The sequence below is a fragment of the Rhinopithecus roxellana genome, chromosome 9 (assembly GCF_007565055.1).
Source record: "Rhinopithecus roxellana isolate Shanxi Qingling chromosome 9, ASM756505v1, whole genome shotgun sequence".
Lineage (NCBI taxonomy): Eukaryota > Metazoa > Chordata > Mammalia > Primates > Cercopithecidae > Rhinopithecus > Rhinopithecus roxellana.
The window spans coordinates 82,415,466-82,436,438 of record NC_044557.1 but is presented as its reverse complement, the minus strand read 5'-3'; the positions used below and the strand labels follow the sequence as shown (position 1 = coordinate 82,436,438).

General features: G+C 40.6%; 1 protein-coding gene across 1 annotated transcript in view; it reads left to right on the top strand.

The window, feature by feature from the left end:
• The window catches only part of EXT1 (exostosin glycosyltransferase 1), a 268,350-nt gene that overhangs the window by 220,854 nt on the left and 26,523 nt on the right, over window positions 1-20,973 (top strand). The window contains exons 2-4 of the mRNA XM_010359031.2: window positions 9,143-9,236; window positions 10,847-10,954; window positions 16,187-16,306. Coding sequence (XP_010357333.1) covers window positions 9,143-9,236; window positions 10,847-10,954; window positions 16,187-16,306 — 322 coding nt within the window. The remainder of the gene's footprint in view (window positions 1-9,142; window positions 9,237-10,846; window positions 10,955-16,186; window positions 16,307-20,973) is intronic.

Genomic DNA, 20,973 nt, shown 5'->3' with positions numbered 1-20,973 from the left:
TGAACCCGGGAGGTGGAGGTTGCAGTGAGCTGAGATCACGCCACCGCACTCCAGCCTGGCGGACAGAGTGAGACTCCGCCTCAAAAAAAAAAAAAAAAAAAGAATACAGATTGGGCAGCTCAGTGCCCTACCCACAGGAAATACTTAAAAAGTGGGGGTACTGTTGTTATTATAATTTATATCTGGCCAGGCATGGTGGCTCACACCTGTCATCTCAATACTTTGGGGACTGGGAAGGATGTGGGAGGATCACTTGAGGCCAGGGGTTCAAGACCAGCCTGGGCAACATAGCAAGACTCTGTCTCTACAAAAAATGAAAACGTAAAAAAAGTTTTAAAAAAGTTGTTACTAATAGCTATCTTTTTTTTTTTTTTTTTTTTTTTTTTTTTTTTACTTACCTTTATATATTAGCCGCTGAGCTGTTATTTAATGAGCGGGAATTGAGATGGTCATCTTTTACCCCTCTTGAAGTATGAGGTACACCTGGTACATGTTGTGTTCATTAATATACACAGGTAGCGATTACCACTTGGGCTAAGTTTAAGGTTCTGAACTGTCAGTAGACATTTAGCCTAAGGATGAGGGGTGGAGTTTAGAGTTGATAAGAGATTATAACCCAGTGTGTTCAGACAAGATGTTTGAGTCCAAGGAGTCTTCGGACTCCCTCTTCCCTGTGAAAGGCAGGTGTATCTTTCCACATGTCCCCAGTGGTTGTGAGGCTGTCATGAAATCCTGGGTAAGAGAGTAAATGCCTCCCATGGGGATTTCACGCCTCAGCCCCAGCCCACAAAGTGTTACCTGCCTACCTTCCCCATGTTGAAATGGATTTTAAGTGGACATGAAAAGGAGACTGTCTTCTGTGGAAAGCCAAGAAGTGTGAAAGGGTGAATATAAATTCCTGGCCCTGGTTTTAGCCGTGTGTTGCTCTCTGCAGTGGACAGCTTGGGATCAACAGCCTCAGACTGAGAAGTGTCACAAGGAAATAAATTCTTAATCCTTGGCATGACTGGGAAGGAGGGGAGCGGTGTGGCAGTTCTAACAGCAGGCAATGCTCAAAGCAAAAAACCGTCTTGAGTAAGGAATTGCACCACCTCCAAACAGCGAGTTCCTTCCTGCTGGGGGATGCCAAACATCCCTGAAGCTGCAGCCAACCTGGTCAGCCAGGCCCAGAGCCCAGCACTGCACGTTTGCATAGCTCGTTTGTACTTGCCTGACACTAGCATATATGGCAGCTCATTTATGTGCACAGAGACTCTGTGTGAGTAGTTGTCATGGAGAAACTATGGCTCCGTAAGCCCAGAGAATTCTGAAATACCCCAGGGACCTATACTTTTCCATATTCCATGTTTTCAAGTCACCTAATTGAGATGGAACAGTGGCCAGTTGGACCCATTTTCCAGCTAAAAGATTAGCTCCCACTTATATATGTTTCTCAGTTCAAATATTTGCGTTGGGCCAATTTCATACTATTGCATGCTGTAAACTTCAGAGTTTTCTCAAAAATAGCTGAAATTTGAGGCCAGGTATGGTGGCTCACTCCTGTAATCCCACCACTTTGAGAGACTGAGGCAGGAGGATCGCTTGAGCCCAGGAGGTCAAGACCAGCCTGGGCAACAAAGTGAGACCCCATCTCTACAAAAAGTTTAATAACTAGCTTGACATGGTGGCACATGCCTGTAGTTCCAGCTACTCAGGAGGCTGAGACAGGAGGATTCCCTGAGCCCAGGAGGTCGGGACTGCAGTGAACTGTGATCTCACCACTGCACTGCAGCCTGGGTGACAGAACAAGATCTTGTCTCAAAATAATAATAATAGTAGTTGAAATTTTAAACTGTTAAACCTGTAAAGGCCCAGGAAGGGTCTAAGGCAACATGGTTAGTAAATAAATGACAGAGTACCTTTTTTATTTTTTGAGACGGAGTCTTGCTCGTGTCTCGCTCATGACAGAGTACCTTCTTAAACTGAACTCCTGGTAGTGATCTGGGGTGAAGTTTTGAGTGGGAGAGAAACAGCTCTTTTAAATTGGCAACAAATAGCCCATGCTTGAAACTAGGTGAACTGCTTAGGACCTGGCTTCATAAGAAATGTCAGTTTTAGACACTGCATGTTGTAGGGGCTGACCAAGAAGGCAATATGATGTGATGAAAAGAAAATGGGATTTAGAATCAGAAATCCGGGAGCTGGAACACAGGCTGGTTGGTCCTAGCTGTGACCTGCATTGGAAGGGTTTTCGAGGTCTCTGAACTTAACTGCTTCTCTATGAAGTTGGGTTATATAAAGTCCTGAGCACACCATTGGTAACATGTCATTCTTCTGCTTAAGCCCTTCGGTGACACCCTGATCACCTGCAAGGGATCGTCTCTGAGCTCTAGGAGATGTCAAACAAAGGCTTCCTAGTGGGAACCCACCAGTAACAGCAGACCGCACCCCCATGCCTTCCTCTCCCCAAACTGGATGGTTTCTGTCACCTTGGTGCCTTTGTTCCTGCTATGCTGTCTCTACCCCCAGAAATTCCCATCACCTCCTCTTACCGCTGTGCCTGGTTGCTTCTTGTTCATCCTTTAAGACTTAGCTCAAGGTCTCAGTTCCTCCAGGAAGCCTCCCTGCCTACATGCGGCCATTGCCACATGTCTCTGTATACCCCCCACCTCTACCTCATGTCCAATCCTAGCACTCCTCTCACTGACTAACCATCATTTGATAACACATGTTGTTTTACACATGGTAGACATTCAGCTAATGCTTGATGAATGAATGAAAAAGGCACAAAGAGGTGCTCAAAGGATGTTCATTTTATTTCTCTCATCCCCATGCACTTTAGAGAACTACAACAGTCATAAATTATTTTTATTTTCTTTCTTTCTTTTTTTCTTAAGGGATGTGATTCAAACTTGGGTATAAGCAAAGATTAATTACTTATGAGGATGCGGACTGGAGGGAATAGATCAGCTGTAGATGTTAAGTTACTTTATGAATAAATACTTGAGACAAACTGTGAAAACATCATGGAGAGACTACAATTGTGTGAGTACAGAGATGAGAGGCTGGATCACTTGTTTCTTTCCTATCGTCTTTGGTTAGCAAAAAGCAGGTTCACTTGGCAAATATGCATGCTACAGAGAGATTGTGGGAGCCACAGGAGGACCTGTGAGCCCAGTGCACCAGCAACATCCTTGTCTACGTAGCTTTTGATAATAAGACAAAAGCCTTCAATTAGAAGCTGCTGTTCTATTGTGATTCGCAGCTTCTATTTCCATTTTACTTTAAAGGGTCTGTTCCACATTTGTCTCTTGGCTCTGTCTTTGGGAATCTGGTGTAGCTTTCATTCTTTTTCATTGTTACTAGGGTTTTGAAAAATGTTTATATCCCTCTTACTCTGATATAATTTGTCATAATAACTTGGAATTGCATAGTGCTTTGCCATTTATGTTCATTGTACATGATTTCATTTGATCATCACAACTTTGAGGTTTGGAGAAGTTGAATGATTTGCTGGGGTTACACAGGAAGTAGTAGATCAAGAACCCAAATTCCTCAGCCCAGATTTTCCAACTTGAAGCTGGCTATGTTTTCCATTATGTTCTGTTACCTTCCTTCAGTCCTAATGAGAATAGCTGCCTTTTATGGTTTGCTTATAATATGCTCGTGCTTTGGTTAAAATGTATCACTTAATCCTCACACTGTAAGTATTATTCCCATTTTGCCAACCAAGAAACTAGGATTATTGTTTTTTTTTTGTTTGTTTGTTTGTTTGTTTGTTTTGAGACAGAGTCTCGCTCTGTCGCCCAGGCTGGAGTGCAGTGGCCGGATCTCAGCTCACTGCAAGCTCCGCCTCCCAGGTTCACACCATTCTCCTGCCTCAGCCTCCCGAGTAGCTGGGACTACAGGCGCCCGCCACCTCGCCCAGCTAGTTTTTCTGTATTTTTTTTAGTAGAGACGGGGTTTCGCCGTGTTAGCCAGGATGGTCTCAATCTCCTGACCTCGTGATCCGCCCGTCTCGGCCTCCCAAAGTGCTGGGATTACAGGCTTGAGCCACCGCGCCCGGCCAGAAACTAGGATTAAACAAATTAAATAACTTTCTCAAGATTACTCAGTTTATAAATTAAAAAGCTGGAATTCGAACCCAGGTTTGGCTGTGTCTAAAGCTGCCCAACCACTAAGCTTTTAATTACTAAGCTCTTAACTATGGTGCCAGTGGTTCTCAAAATTCAGGGTGCATCGTAATTATCTGGAGGGCTTGTTAAAACACAGAATTCTGGGCTCTTCCCCTGGAGTTTCTGATTCAGCAGGTTTGGGTGAGGCTGAGAATTTGCGTTTCTACCAAGTTCCCAGATGATGCAGATGTTGCCGCTGGTTGGGAGAACACACTTTGAGAACCCCTGCTCTATGCCACACTCCCCCATCTTTCCCGGTTGCACAGAATGGCTGCCAGCAAAAATGTGTTTCCTACAGAGGGGCAGGACTTCGATTGTGCATTACTGCATAGTCCATTTTAAATAGGGTGCATCCCATACATTGTTCAATACAACTTTAAGTATAAAATTATTATGGCCATAGAGTGGTACTGGTTTCTAGGTTAAATTCAAAGTCATGTAATTTTTATTGCACTTTTCTTTGTAGTCATTTGTGAAAACTCTTCTACCTTCTGTCTTTCTTTACCTGCACAGTGGGGAACTTAATGCACATCCGAAAAGGGTAACAAAACCATTTATTAGAGCAGCGAATTATCTGGGGTTAGTTGTCTCCCTCACCTACTTACCTTCTTGCTTAGGATATCATATGTTTCTTTTAAGTAGTGTGTGATTGTGTGATTCACATTTCTAAACATCAGAAATGAGGGAGAATTAGTCCATCTTAAAACATTGTGTCCCCCCATTTGACCTATCGAGTCTCCTTGTCTTTCCCCCTCCCTCAACCAATGACAACCTCTAAGTGTTCTTTTTCCCTGTAACTATGTGATTTCATGAATGTCATATAGAAGGGATTCTACAGTATGTACGCTTTTCAGGGTGACATTTTCATGCAGCATAATTTCCTTGAAGTTGTCGTGTGTATCAATAGTCTGTCCCACTTCATTGCTGAGAAGTATTGTAGGCTATGGATGTACCACAATTTGTTGAATCATTCACACATTGAAGGACATTTGAGTGGTTTCCAGTTTGAGGTTATTACAGACAAAACTGCTGTGAACATTTGTGGACGAGTTTCTGCGTGAAAATAAGTTTCCATTTCTCTGGGATACTTGCCCAAGAGTGCAATTACTGGGTCATATGGTAAGTCCATTTTTAGTTTGAAAAGGAACTGCCAAACTATTTTCTGAAGTGGCTGCACCATTTTACCTTCCTGCTAGAAGTGTATGAAGGGTTCTAGTCTCTTTACATCCTCATCAGCACTTGCTCTCATCTGTCCTTTTGCTTGTAGCCATCCCAGTGGGTATAAAGTGGTATCTCATTGTAGTTTTGATTTGCTTTTCCCTAATGACTATTGATGTTGAGTATCTTTTCATGTGTTTATTGGCACTTTATGTGTCTTGTTTGGAAAAAAAGTTTATTCGAATCCTTAGCCTCTTTTAAAATTGGATTCTTTGTCTTTTTATTGTTGAGTCAGAAGAGTTCTTTATGTATTCTAGATGAAAGTCCCTTATCATATATATGATTGGCAAATACGTTCTGCCCCCCCCCCCCTTTTTTTTTTTGAGTTGGAGTTTTGCTCTTGTTGCCCCGGCTGGAGTGCAATGGCACTATCTCGGCTCACTGCAACCTCTGCCTCCCAGATTTAAGTGATTCTTCTTTCTCAGCCTCCCAAGTAGCTGGGATTACAGGCATGTGCCACCATGCCCGGCTAACTTTGTATTTTCAGCAGAGACGAGGTTTCACCATGTTGGCCAGGCTGGTTTCAATCTCCTGACCTCAGGTGATCTGCCTGCCTCGGCCTCTCAAAGTGCTGGGATTACAGATGTGAACCACTGTGCCTGGCCCATTCTCTCTTTCTGTAGGCTCTTTAAACTTTCTTGATGGGACCTGGGGGGATTGAAAGCCCAGCCTTCCTGACTGCACTGCCCCAGAGTAAAGCTCCTGTAAGGCAGAGCTAGTAGGGGTTGGTCATGGAACAGGTCAGGGACCAGTTGCCACAGACTCTCATGGTTCTTGCCAAGATTTGGTAGATTTTCTTGGATGACTGTTTCTCTATTTGTCATTATCCCCTTAGGACAATTCTTAGAGACTTAAAATGTTTTTATGATTGTTACTAAATTGTTGTTTTGCTGGGGAGAGTGTCCACAGAGTTCTTTGTCTTTCTTCTGGAAGGTGGGCCTTCTATAATCTCCTCTTGTCATGCAAATACTCCCAAGAGATGTTTATATCTTCAATTCTCATCTCATCAGCATTTTCTCATTGTCAGGTGCTTCTTTGGTAGCTCCGGCAACTAAAGAAGACCTTCTCTGGACTCCATCTGTTCACATGGGATAGTGTTTGAAACATAGTATTTCTTGAAAGAACGAATGAATAAATGAGTGGATTTAAGCATCTACAAGGAGGCTGATGTGCAGTGTGAAAGAGCATCACAGTGGACTGAGTGGGAGAGGACCAAGCATGCAGTCCAACTAGAATTGTTGTCTGCCCACTTGTGGGGCATCATTCTTCCTTCAGGTAGAACGTGTTAGTTATTCATAGACTCACTGTCCAGAGAGCAGAAGAGAGAGGCTGGTTCACGGGCTGAGCATGCTTAGAAATCTGAATGAAAATCATTGTTCTAAGGTATGAGTGTATGTGTTCTGTATGAGCCTGTATGTGAATACACACATATGTTAGACATGCACTGCATACATATGAACAGATACATATATGTATACATATACACACATATATGGGTATGGAATTGTGCACATATACATATACATATAATGGGTATGGAAACGCAAGCAGTGGGATGTTCTCAAAGAACATTCCTCTTTCTTACGTAAAAATGATAAGATAAAGAATAATCGAATACTAAAACTGAATCTATGGTCATCTAGCCCAACTAGTTCATTTTGCAGATAAGGAAACAGGTAGAAAACTCATGGGTTTTATTAAGTTTCACAGCTACCTAGTGGTTTCCTAATTCCTGCAAGGGTGTTCTTCCCACAGCTTATATTACCTATTATGTGAAGGAATACAAGCTTCGATCATGTCAACCTGACTTGCTATATCAGCAAATAGTCCTTCTATATAACCATTTAAGCAACCCACTATAACTGTCATTTGAATTTTCCCTATAAGTTTTCTGCCCTTCCTCTTCCTCCACACATTCCCTAAAGTAAATTCTGCAACTAGCAACTTTGAAACTTGTTACAATGCAGAACATTAATAGGATTTTACATTTTTAGTAGGCTAATGATGAGGATGTAGGACCTTCTGTGCTAGTCCCTCAGGGGTTTCTATTCTGGGCACTTATTAAATCTTGCTGTAGTCTGAAGTATTTTTGACCTTTCTGTATTAAAAAAAAATCAGCTTAAACTTTATTCATATATTTTTGTGAGTGTGTGTGTGTGTGTGTGTGTGTGTGTACACATTTCTCTCTTCTCCATCTATTAGGCAGAGATTCAGATATTATCAACATTTGAACTTGAATATATTTGTCAACCATTTCCCTGTGTTTGATGAGGAAGAAGAAATCACTACCATCTAATTTATTATTATTTTTCTATTTAACTAAATTCAAGCCTTCCTAAAAATCTTTTTTACTTTGACTTTTTTGACTTTGCAAAATAAGTCTATTTTGCAATTTAATTAATGCAGCAAGGGTTTTAGAAAATTTTTACTCTCAGTGGAGATAATCTTAATCCATTCACGGTGACCTTTTCTTGTGCAAATTAGTTGTACACGCTTGTTTAAGCAAATGGTCCTTTGCATGATGTCTCTTCTTAATGACGGGTTTATAATTGAAAATTGGCTTACTCCCGTATGCCTAGTTTGTATGAGAATATAAAAATAGATGTGGACTTTAAAAATATAAATGTATATACCAATAGCCCAAAAAGAAGAGGGAAGAATTCAATGCCTTTAGGCTATGATTAAATTAGACTATTAGAGTCAGAAAATGGTGGTGACATATGCTACTGTCAAAGTCACACCTGTCTGCTCAGCATTGGAAGCTCTTGAAAAATGAGAGTGATTTCATCTTGGCTGTAAGAATCGGGGCCTTTACAGGACATGAGCCATCTCTACTTTCCCAAGTTTTCTTAAACTCATAATGTACTTGAAACTGCCTATGTAGGAATGTGTTTGTGGTAATCTTTTTAAAAGTGACAGTCCTAAACAACATGAAATGCTTTTTATCTTTCTTAAACTTCCCTGGCGTAAAGAGTCAGGTAACACTCATATTTTGTATTTTTTTTTTCAAAATACAAAAACAATGTAATGTCGTTAAATGGTATTTGAGTAACATAAACTCATCTCTACTGTAGACCAGTTTCCAGTACCCCCTAGTATTTCAGGCTTTTTTTTTCCTTTTCTTTTCTCGTTATTCTTTTTTTCCCTTTCTTAGGCTAGCATCCCTCTCTCTCACCTCCTCTTTCTCCTATAAGTTATATCAGTCATTCTTAAACAGGAATATTTTTCCTGGGTAACTGATTGTTCTTGGTTAAGTGTAGAAACTCCATCTCGAAGAAGACAAACATTGTTTTGTGCTTGTGACTGAGGTTTTCTGAATAGTTTTTAATAGCATGATTTTGAAGGGGTAGGGAACAAGAACAGTCTTAGTTTTGCTGAATGCCATATTGTTAAAGGAGAAGGAGAAGCACCAGTAATTTTTTTCTTCTTCTTTTTAAGCCTGTGGGGCAACATATTTTATCAAGACTCAAAAATCTGATTTTGGAAGCAAAGACTGGGCAAACCAAATTGTTGCCAGAACGATCAGACTCGTCTTTATATATACTGCTTGCAAAAGGGATCCTAATTGCTTTGTCCAACATGGTGATTCATGTTTGTTCTTCATGCAGCAACCCAACCTCCTTCCTCAAAATGGAAAAGCAAGAGCTGCCTGCTGGTGACTTTCCCAAGTTGCTTTGCGTAAATTCATGCACATGGACGCCCACCTATGGTCAACATCCCCATATTCGCAATGGGTCTTCATTTGCTGATCACTCCTCTTCTCTTTCTAGGTATGATTATCGGGAAATGCTGCACAATGCCACTTTCTGTCTGGTTCCTCGTGGTCGCAGGCTTGGGTCCTTCAGATTCCTGGAGGCTTTGCAGGTAAGAGGCCCTGGAGCCTTCCCAGAATAGGGCTGAGGACCAAAGCCAGATTAAGCAGGTTGGACATTATCACCTCTCCTGCGATAGCTAAAGAGAAGGTGTGGTTTCCCTTGAGGATCTGAAAATATTTTCAAGAAAATCTAAAACATTTTTGAAAAGTAGGGGGTGGAGGGAGGATTTACTCAGTAATTTTAGATGTAAGAAATTAAATGGTGGATTCTTCTGGGTCATGTTTAGAAACAGAGGGCAAATCTGATTGCCAACTTGGACAATCTCTCTTACCTCCTCTTTCTCCTGTAAGTTATGTCAGCCATTCTTAAACAGGAATATTTTTCCTGGGTAACTGAATGTTCCAGCCTAGCTGGACTCTAAAAAGCAGCCCTACTCTTTCCCTTTATTCCCTAAAAGCAAAATTGTCTTTTATGCCTGCATCTTAATTGTCTCTCAGTTCCTTTAAATTTTGAGAATGATCCCTAGCATGGTGTTATTACTCAGATGGCCAGCTCTTCCAAGGCTCTGCAGTTCAGAGATCCTGGCTCCACCCCTGGAGCCTTTGTGGTAGGAATTTCTCAGCTTATCAAACTCACTCTGCAGAAATGTCCTCTTGAGACAGTCGTCCACATTTCCCACCTGGAAGTTGCAACCAGCCTTCTTTGATTGCAAGAGAAAGCATGCCCTCAACCTCTCTCGTCCTCCATTCCTTGACCCTTTGCTGCTATGTTCTTTCCTCCTCTATTCCTACATCTGTGCTTTTGCTACAGTGCTTCATAACTTCTTATCTCTGCCATCTTAACCGCAAATCATTCTGTCATGCCCTCCAACAGAAGAACTTCCTTCTCTGCAATGTCTTTTCCAAGTTGCTCTCTGTGTGTGTTCTGCATAGCATGCCATCACTAATGTTCTTGTAACCTCCTGGGATGTTGCATAAAGAAAAATTGTTCTCTGATTTGGATTATGAGTCATTTGGAATCAGTATTTTGTCATTAACCTAGTGTTTCTTGGCTGTTTATTTCCCGGCACAGACTGTAAATTGGTATGACTGTGGTTTAGATCACTCCACACTGAAGGGAACAAAGTTCTGGTTTAGGTGTTTGCAGAACAAGGGAAATGTGAACACTCTATACTGTTAAGTCCACGAACTGCTACATAGGAATGCTGAGCTCCATTCTGCTCTTTGTTGCTCATGACATTGGGGTAAATCACTTTGCACGTGGACTTGTGGGAGTTAACATTGACAAGACTGTTTATATTCAAGGTTGGTTCTATACTCAGATTTTGTTGGTGCAAGCTTTGTTACATCAATAAAAACTTCTCCAGCAAGGCCAGTCGTCTCTATGGAAGTAAGGTCAGCCAAATCATGCACTAGAATAGAAATGGGGTTTTAGCATTCTAGGGCAAGACTTGCAAATATTAAAATCTAGTCTGGATACGTACAACCTTCGTGTGACTTGATAACTCATAAAAGCTTCCTTTCCTTCTGGCCTAGGCAGTCCAGGATTCATGCAATGTCAAAAATGCCAGTCATTGAATTTGTACTGATTTCACCTCTGATTGGAACAGTTTCTGGTGTCGCTTTCCTCACATTCACGAAGTCCCCTTTTTTTGCTCAGGCTGCCTGCGTCCCTGTGATGCTCAGCAATGGATGGGAGTTGCCATTCTCCGAAGTGATTAATTGGAACCAAGCTGCCGTCATAGGCGATGAGAGATTGTTATTACAGGTAAGGAAGGGGCTCTGGCCTTCAACACGTCAGCAGATCATTGCTGCCCTCGTCCAAACTTTCAAAGAAGATGAATCCAAAAGGTCAGCTCTATAAAAGAAATTTTATCAGGAGAAAATTACCTGTGTCATGGTGAATATGAAGTCATTTAATATGACATTGTTCACTTTCCAGCAAAATCTGCCCAGGTCCCCAGAATATATTCCGAAAAGAAGTTGCAGGTAAAGAATGGGAGCTTTGATTTTCAAGAAGAAGTGGATCTCCACCCCTTTCAATAGCCAGAATTTTTAGAAATATTACCAGAGAGTTTGTATTCTACCCTACTCTTTCATATTCTTTTCCTCTGTTTCTGCACTTGCCTTCAGATTAATTTTCAGAAAGAGAGAGGTCTCTAGGGCTTGTTCTTGTAATTAGTGTTATCATTCCTCAAATGATCCAGTCTGGGTGTCTGAGCGAGTGTTATCTTCAGGATGTATATTTAAATGAGCAGCCCCTAATAAAAGTTTGAACTGCTCAAGAGCTGCCTAGGGAGGGGGATACAATACTCACAGAGAAATCTGAGGGCAGGAATGATCATGTATTTTTTTTAATTACTAAGGATTTTATTGCACCATCCACTTTATCTTTGAATTACTATAAATATTTGTAGAATTGTTTTTTAATGTTTTTGCCCTTTTATTTTTTGAATATCCATTAAATTGAGTTTCTAAGTTTGTTTTTTTGTTTTGTTTTGTTTTTGTTTGTTTTTTTTGGTCTTTTGTTGTTGTTGTTGTTGTTGTTGTTGTTGTTGTTGTTGAGATGGAGTTTTATTCTGTCGCCCAGGCTGGAAGTGCAGTGGTGCGATCTCAGCTCACCGCAACCTCCACCTCCCAGGTTTAAGAGATTCTCCTGCCTCAGCCTCCCAAGTAGCTAGGAATACAGGAGCTCACCACCACGCCTGGCTAATTTTTGTAGTTTTTGTAGTGACGGGGTTTCACCATGTTGGCCAGGCTGGTCTTGAACTCCTTACCTTAAGTGATCCACCCGTCTCAGCCTCCCAAAGTGCTGGCATTACAAGTGTGAGCCACCGTGCCCGGCCTCTAAGTCTGTTGTTGATTCTCCTTCTGTGCTGCTGCCCAGTCTGCTAGCTGACTGGTGAAGTAATGTAGCACTTTCCCTAAAATAACAGATGAACTAACTGTAACTGAGAGACCTATGGGTTAAGCAAACGAAAGTGACCACAGCTCCTGAAACATTACTTCTGTCTGGTACTCAGTTTGTGATCTCCATGGTACCTAGGATCTCAGAAACAAAGGTAGGAATATAGCAGAATCTGTTTTTTGGGGGGATAAGTTATTCTGCCCTGAATGCAACTTCATTTTTTAGGTGTTCATTGAGAAAGGGGTCTGGACTTTTTGTGAAAGGGCCACTTTTATGCCAATGATTTCCCACTGTGCTTCCTTAAGGAAAGGAAGTCCTTGCAGAAACACCAAGGAAGAGTTTTCCCCATGCAGAGATCGTGTATGCCAAAATCATTTATTCATGAAAAGCCAAACAAGCGTGATGCAGGTCATGCTTGTCCATGTTGTCTTTTTTCTTCCTTTTTTAAATGTAATACTTGATCACTAAAAGAAATTTGAGAAATAAAGGGAATAAAAAGCACCACCCATAATTTTCCTTTTATATACCAATGCTCCCATGAATTGGATGTGAACAAGTTGAAAATGTGCCTTTGGTATGGAGCACATTTTAGTATACTTAATTGTGGTTGTTGGTTTCTTTTCTTTTCTTTTCTTTTTTTTCCTTTTCTTTTTTTGTTTTGAGATAGAATCTCTCTGTCACTCAGGCTGGAGTGCAATGGCGTGGTCTGAGCTCACTGCAAACTGCCTCCCAGGTTTAAGCGATTTTTCTGCCTCAGCCTCCCGAGTAGCTAGGATTACAAGTGCCTGCCACCACACTCAGCTAATTTTTGTATTTTTAGTAGAAATGGGGTTTCACCATGTTGGCCAGGGTGGTCTTGAACTCCTGACCTCGTGATCCACCTGCCTCAGCCTCCCAAAGTGCCGGGATTACAGGGGTGAGCCACTGTGCCCAGCTGCTTCTCCAGTTTCTACCATTTCACCAAAGTTGATGGGCATTTCATCTTCTGAAGCAACTTTTTGGCTTGACTCTGAAGATTTTGATTTTTATCACTCCCACCCACCCAGACTTGCTGGTGTTTTCCCCTCTCATATGCAGTCTGTCTTTGCACAGCTGCCTCCATATTGAACAGGAACTGTGTACTGTCATTAACAATGGTTTTAAAGAGTTGGCACCCAGCCCAAATGTCTGCTCTGGGAAATGTGTTTTTGTTATGTTACGATTTTTCATTTCCTGTTTTAGAACAGCTCGGATGTTTTTATTTGCATATATTCTTGTCATCATGTCACCAAGAGAGCTTAATGTGACTTTCTTATATCTATTCTGGTGCATTCCATTTGTTTTGCTACCATACATGACCTTTTATTAAGACTTCATTGAGCTCGGCAACTTCCGAAACAATCCAGCCAAATTGGAATTAATTTATCACTTTCCGATACCTGTCTCTCAGGACAAGCAGATTAATAACCAATAGCCAAATGCCATTAAAACTTGGAACTCTGTCTTTTCAATCAACTGGAGTTGTCTTCCAGAGCACTTTGCATAGTGCTGTCAGACACTTGTATCGTATCACAAACCGGTAGAATACCTTGCACTTGGTGTAGTAAGAGGAAAATGCATCTTATTTAAGAGAGGAGAACAGTATTGGTAGGTGAGTCTGTGATATTCTTTTTCTCCTTTCATAACCGCAGCAGACTCAATTTTCTGGAGACTATATAGCAATGATAGCTTTAGGCATTTTTCTTTTCTTTTCTTTTCTTTTCTTTTCTTTTCTTTTCTTTTTTTTTCTTTCTTTCTTTCTTTCTTTCTTTCTTTCTTTCTTTCTTTTCTTTCTTTCCTTTTCTTCTCTTTCTTTTCTTTCTTTGTTTCTCTTTTCGTTTCTCTCTTTCTTTCTCTTTCTTTCTTTCTCTTTCTTTTTCTTTCTTTCTTTCTTTTTTGAGACAGTCTCATTCTCTCACCCAGGCTGGAGTGCAGTGGTGCAGTCTAGGCTCATTGCAACCTCTGCCTCCTGGGTTCAAGTGATTCTTCTGCCTCAGCCTCCCGAGTAGCTGGGACTACAGGTGCGCACCACCATGCCCAGCTAATTTTTGTGTTTTTAGTAGAGACAGGGTTTGACCATATTAGCCAGGCTGGTCTCGAACTCCAGAACTCATGATCCACCTGCCTCGGCCTCCGAAAGTTCTGGGATTACAGGCGTGAGCCACTGCACCCAGCCTTAGGCATTTTTCTAGTAGACTGTTTCCTCATGGCCACGATAAAACAGTGATGCCAACCTATATAACTCTTAGCAGTTACTTCTTGGCATTTAGAAGAGGGTATGGTTATGAAAATTGAACAGGATAATTTTTTTCTAATCTTTCTTTGGCCATCTAGGTGACTTTCTCAGTGAGTAAATAAAAATCAGTTTCCTTGGACTTATAAAGGTTCTATGATATGAATGATTTCTCTACCTTCTCAAAGAATGTTTTATTTCCGTTTGACCTTGGGCTCTGATTACAGGCTAATGTTTGCCTGCCAGTGTTTCTCCTTTACCTGTTGCCTCTGTTTCTTCAGTGTTGCAAATCCAGGTATACACTTTGGGACACAGATTTAGTATCTGGTTTTGGACATTGCCAAACCAAGTGAGCTTTTCCTTCTCCTCTTACTGTGAAGCTGTGTTATTGCTCCTCCTAAGGGGAGTGTTGAATTAAAAAATGCGCTACCACTTCCTTCCCCTCCAATGGAAACTCTGTTACAGTCTTAGTCAAATGCCATGGGTAACTTTCCTATTAAAGCAGCTAACGGAGCATTTCTCCTTCTTGCCCAGACTCCCATATCTGTCAGATTAGTCATATGTTATGGAGGCAAGCATGCAGAAAGAGGTGAGCACAAAAGGGCAATTGCTAATCACAAGGAATCTTCCCTTAAGACTATAGACTCTGTAAATGAAATAGACCTTGAACTGTAGGTGAAAATAGGGAACAAGCCCAGAACACTTACCAGACTCAGGAAGTACATTTCAGAACTCCAGACCCAAGCAGTTTCCCTTGCAGACATTAAGCAACTGGTCCAACTTTTAATAGCATCACTCTGATACCAATAATGATAGTAGTGATTGTAAGTTATATTAATTAAGTTTTCCATGTTTTAGGCACTGTGCTAAGTAAGCACTTGTATAATCGTCATTAAAACCTTAGTACTTTATCCCCACTTTATGAGTAAGGAAGTGGAGTCTTTGAGAAATCAGCTAACTCGTTCAAGAAAGCACAGGTAGTAAATGGTAGAGGGAAGAATCCTTCCTTGATCTTTCTGACTCCCGTGCCCCTGGGCCTAGCCATTCAGCAGCTATACTACCATTAAAAATAATGATGTCCCTGTGGTGGCTTCAGGTGGTTATATTCACCTCCTATTTCTTAATAACTACTATATAAAAACCACTCTGCTAACCTGAAAATGTGTAGCAGGATAACAAGATATAGGTCCTTCCTTTAAAACTGTATACCCTGGAAGAGAGCAGTGATTACTAAACATATATGACAGTTGAGAGATCCAGTTAGACTTGGGTAAGGGCTGAAGGCAGAAAGAGAGATATGGGAAGCAGAAAGGCTCAAAGGTGAGGTAGAAGGTATGTGCACATAAAAGTGACTGACCCTAGCTTCAGCTTGGATGGGAAGGCTCATAGACATTCTCTAAAAAGTCCTTTTATAGATGTTTTATAGTTCCTGGGATGACCAATCATAGAAGTGCTTGGGAGATAAAGTCTTCTGGCCTTTCCCCAAGACCTATAGTTACTCCTCTATAAAATTTGGTTGTTCTTGTGCAAGGTTGAGGATTTCTGGAAGCAGCAATTGTGACTATAGACTTATCTAAGCAACTGATAAGCTGCTTCTGAATCTTAGAGGTGAACTGTAACTTTCATACATCAAAGGCCACTGGGGCGGATTCCCAGTAAGTGCTCTTTGTAGCTGACACTTCTTAAGGTCATTTCAACTTACGAGTTGATGATTTTTAGTAGATCTATGCTAGAAGTCGAATGCTATGAAGAATAAAAGCCTAACCCAGTTGGGTTATTTTGATCAAGTACATCTCTTGGTTTTACAGTTATAATTCCTATGTGTTCACCTTGTGTTACAGATTCCTTCTACAATCAGGTCTATTCATCAGGATAAAATCCTAGCACTTAGACAGCAGACACAATTCTTGTGGGAGGCTTATTTTTCTTCAGTTGAGAAGATTGTATTAACTACACTAGAGGTAAGTGAGACCACTTGGCTCTTGGGCTTGAATAATGGTCCTTTATACACTTCTCTCAGCCTTCTGTTTTGCTATCAGTGATGTGTGATTGGTCCAATGGGGCAAAACCAGATTCCTGTACTCGGATATATTGGTTAACCTCTTTTATCTGCTTTGCCATACCCAAGAAAATACTCTCATTCCTGACAAACTCTACAAAGGAAAACCTATATGGGGAGAAATTATACTCAATGACACAGAGATTGACTCGGTCTTACATCATTTCAGGGATATGTGGGTCATGACGTGTCTTGTCATTTACACTCAATGGCATCCTTTGAAGACATGTTTCTGGAGTTCATTTAGAAAAAAATATTTAATGGCTTGGCTCAGCGGCTCACTCCTGTAATCCCAGCACTTTGGGAGACTGAGGCAGGTGGATCACCTGAAAGCAGGAGTTCATGACCTGGCCAACAAGGTGAAACCTCATCTCTACTAAAAATACAAAAAATTAGCCAGGCGTAGTGGCACACGCTTGTAATCCCAGCTACTCAGGAGGCTGAGGCAGAAGAATAGCTTGAACCTGGGAGGCGGAGGTTGCAGTGAGCTAAGATCGCACCATTACACTCCAGCCTGGGCAACAAGAGCAAAACTCCATCTCAAAAAAAGAAAAAGAAAAATATATATAATGGCCAAGTAAGGGCAAATCCTCTACCATTCTAAAAATATGAGTAGTTTTCTGGACACCACAGTCCAATGGCATTGGGGGACAGCAGAATTAATTCTCAAGTCTTATGCAAGCCAGCCAACCAGCGTCAATGTGGCAAAGTTGTGTTAAGAGGAAAGTCAGGATCATACCCATGTGGCGCAGAAAGTGTTAAATTTGTGAAAGCAGAAAATCTTTTAGGCAGATGGGTGCCCATCCTCAAGTTGCTTTTTTTTTTAAGGCAGGACGGAAAAAGAAAAAGGAAGCATGGAGATGATTAAAACCTTTGGAAATAGAGCAGATAGCATTGGCCTGAGGCTACACCAAAGTAGCACAAAGAGCTAGGAAAAGATTCAGGAAGCTGCACACGCATGTATTACAGGCTTGAAGGAAGGAGAGCAGAGATATTCACTGAGGTGATTCTGAGGTGTTCCCAAAATGAAGTGGGGGCATTGTGGCCTTCCTTTTGGAGAATTCACTCGGGAAAAGTGATGACTGCTCTAAAAGCTAATGTGATGTGGAACCTACATTGAGAAGTCTGAGTAATACCAAGAAACTGAAGTTACCCTACTTGGTCCACATCGCTGTTTTCTTGCCATCCTGACTCAGAGCCAGTGCTGGTCATGTTCCAGGCACACTGGGGCATTTATCCACCCCATGCTGAGCTTGGGCTCCTGCTCCCACCCTAGGGCAATTTCTGGTCAGTGTCCTCTTAGGCATAGTGTATATTTTTTTCATACTGGAACTGGGTAAAAAGGGCTGTTTAGGACCCAGGCCCATTCCCATGAAGGGGACAGGATCATAATGACTTCCAAGGGCTTTCTTCCTGCAAGCAAACTTTTGTCCCTCCAAAAGCAGTCTCCTCAATTAAAATCAATTGAGTCATTACCTCTGTTCACAGTAGCAGATTTGAGTATTTAATAGAGTTATCTTTTGCTTTTTTAATCCTGTCCTCCATCTAAGATCCTTCATAGGCCCTTCTTAAAGAATGTTGAATGTTATTTTTTCTCCCTTTTTGGAGTGCCGAGTAACCTTTTTTTTTTTTTGAGACAGGGTCTCTCTCTGTTACCAGGCTGGAATGACCTTAAGCAATCCTCCCACCTCAGCCTTCTGAGTAGCTGGGACCATGGGTGCGAGCTACTATGCCTGGCTAATTTTTTATTTTTTATGGAGACGAGGTCTCGTTATGTGGCCCAGACTGGTCTTGAACTCCTGGCTCAAGCAATCCTCCTGCCTCGACTACCCAAAGTGGTGGGATTACAGGAGTGATGATTAAATAAGGACACATTCATTTTAGAAACTAATAGAAAACACTTAAAACATAAAATATAAAGTAATTCCTTCATGCAAGACCACTATTAACATATATATCCACACAAACATATATATTTGTTTTTACATGTAAATTTAAAATTTGTGATAGTTTTAGTTTTAAAAAGGAGTCTTCGTATACTTGCATTATAACCTGTTTTTCTGCTTAATAATGTTAATATTTTCTCATGTTATTAGATTTTTTCTATAATTAATGACTATATGATATTCCATTTATGATATCATCTAATTATTTAAATTAATCCCCAATTTGAGTAGATTCCAGTTATTTCTGGCTTTTTATCTTTATGTACATCATTGCAGTAAATCATCTCAAGGTCAAATTATTGTGCAGATTCAATATTATTTCCTTAGGATAAATTCCTTGAATTTGAAGTCCTGTTTCAAGTAATATGCCAAATGCTAAGATTTTTTTGTTTTTTTTGTTTGTTTGTTTGTTTGTTTTTGAGACAGAGTCTCACCCTGTCCCCCAGGCTGGAGTACAGTGGCACCGTCTCAGCTCACTGCAACCTCTGCCTCCTGGGTTCAAGCGTTTCTCAGGCCTCAGCCTCCCAAGTAGCTAGGATTACAAGCATGTGCCATGGAGATGGGGTTTCACCATGTTGGCCAGGCTGCTCTCCAACTCCTGACCTCAAGTGATCTGCCTGCATCAGCCTCCCAAAGTGCTGGAGTTACAGGCATGAGCCACCGTGCCTAGCCCCTATACATTTCTTTCTTCAGTGTTTTCTCTGCCATTTTTATGTATCTTTGGGTTGTTTCTGGCCTTTTAATTCTATCCTATTACTTGTTTACCTCTAATACATTCAGACCACGTTTCAGTGTTTTAATTTTTTTTACTGTATTATGCATCCTATCATGAACTTCTTCTATTTGTTTAAACCAATATGCCATTATTTACTATTAATGTTCTTTTTAATTATTTATTTTTTATAGCTAACTATATCTGTATCCAAGCAATGACTTTCTACATGTATCTTAAACTACATCTCTATTTCTTTAGGATGGAATCCCTGAAGTGATCTTAATAAGCCAAAGAGTCTAGGCATTTCTAAGGCTTATAATATATTTTGCCAAATTATCATCCAAAAACATTATATCCACCCAGAGTCTCACAAGCTGTCTGGGCGTGACTGTCTTTTGCTGTGCTCTTGTCAGCCTCACAGATCCATAATTAAAACACACACATCTACCACTTTGCTGATTTGCCAGATGAAAGACGGTATCTCATTAATTACATGTCTTTTGCATATGGTTTATTGCATGGATCTGGTCTGTCACCTATTAAGTTAGCAGTGCTCAATTTTTGTATTGTAACAGTTGAATGTCTTACATTCGTCAGAATAGGATCAAAATAAGATCAAGCTGTTCTCATCTCTGAACCTGAAAAGGCCTTTTCCCCTTTGTATTTAAACCATGCTTTTTTTTTTTTTTTTTTTAGCAACACAGTTTTGAGTTTTTTTTAAAACACTAAAAATGATACACTTCATTCGAATTTATAGCAACTGTCAAATCTCTTTATATAGTTCCAAGATTGGATTGTAACAGTTTGACCTCTCAACCAAATTGATGACAGGTACTACCTAGTTTTCCAAAATATTTCATAACTCAGAGTACCCCAGAATTCAATATAGTCAGAAAATCAGGGGAAATAGAAGAAAATGCCATCCGCAGACACAAATAACACAGCGAATGTGTTTATAAGAACAATTTAAGTATCACATATCAAAAATGTGAACTTGGCGTAGAACTTAGATAATATACTTCATTTAGTCACTGCTGGAGCTACTAAGGCATGAGAATAATTCAGCTACTCACAGTTACCGCATAGACTTGAAGATCCCGGCCTAAGGAGGTTCTGTGCTCAGACTGTAGGTCTTTCTCCTTGCCTGCTATATTCTAGGCCATGGGAATGGGATTATGGAGTCTTCAAGTATTATGAGCCCTAGAGTTGTAGGTAGAGTGCTTAGACTCAGTTGAAAACAGGACATCTCATTTTCTCTTCAATGCCAGGGTCAAGTTGTTAGTACATTTCATTGTACAGAGCTCTGTCTAGGATTCTGTTAGTTTTTCCAGTTTGATTAAAATTTTCTAATGCTGCATCTTGGTAGTAAGGAGCTATTTAATCAAACTAGGCTCTGTAGAGCTCAGTTTTTTTGTGTAAATTGAGAAGTAACTATGAGGTCAATGATAAAACACTGGAAAAACAGTGCTCCTTCATGGATTCCATTATTTGTCAGAATATTGCACAATAACCTGGCACTAAGGATGGAATCATTGGAGTTTAGTCATAATCCAGATGAGTGAAAGAAAGTGCTTGAGATTATAATAATATATGAAAAGAGCCAGTGGTAGCTAGGAAGGTATATAGTTAGTGGAGTTTTATGAAGTATGCTCCATTTTCCTCCTCAGTTATCTAGCCATGCACATCTGAACCATAGTATTGCTGATGCTATCATACAATGATATTTGAAAATCAGTGGGATAATGGAAATAGACAATTGATCTGGCTTCAAGTAAAGGGGCATATGGTGGCGTTGTGTGTCTTAGGCTACAGTGCTTTGGTTACAAGATGAGGGGCTACATAGAATGACTTTAACCTGTAACCCATCGTCCATTATTTGGAAAACAGAGGATACATAAAAAGAAAAAT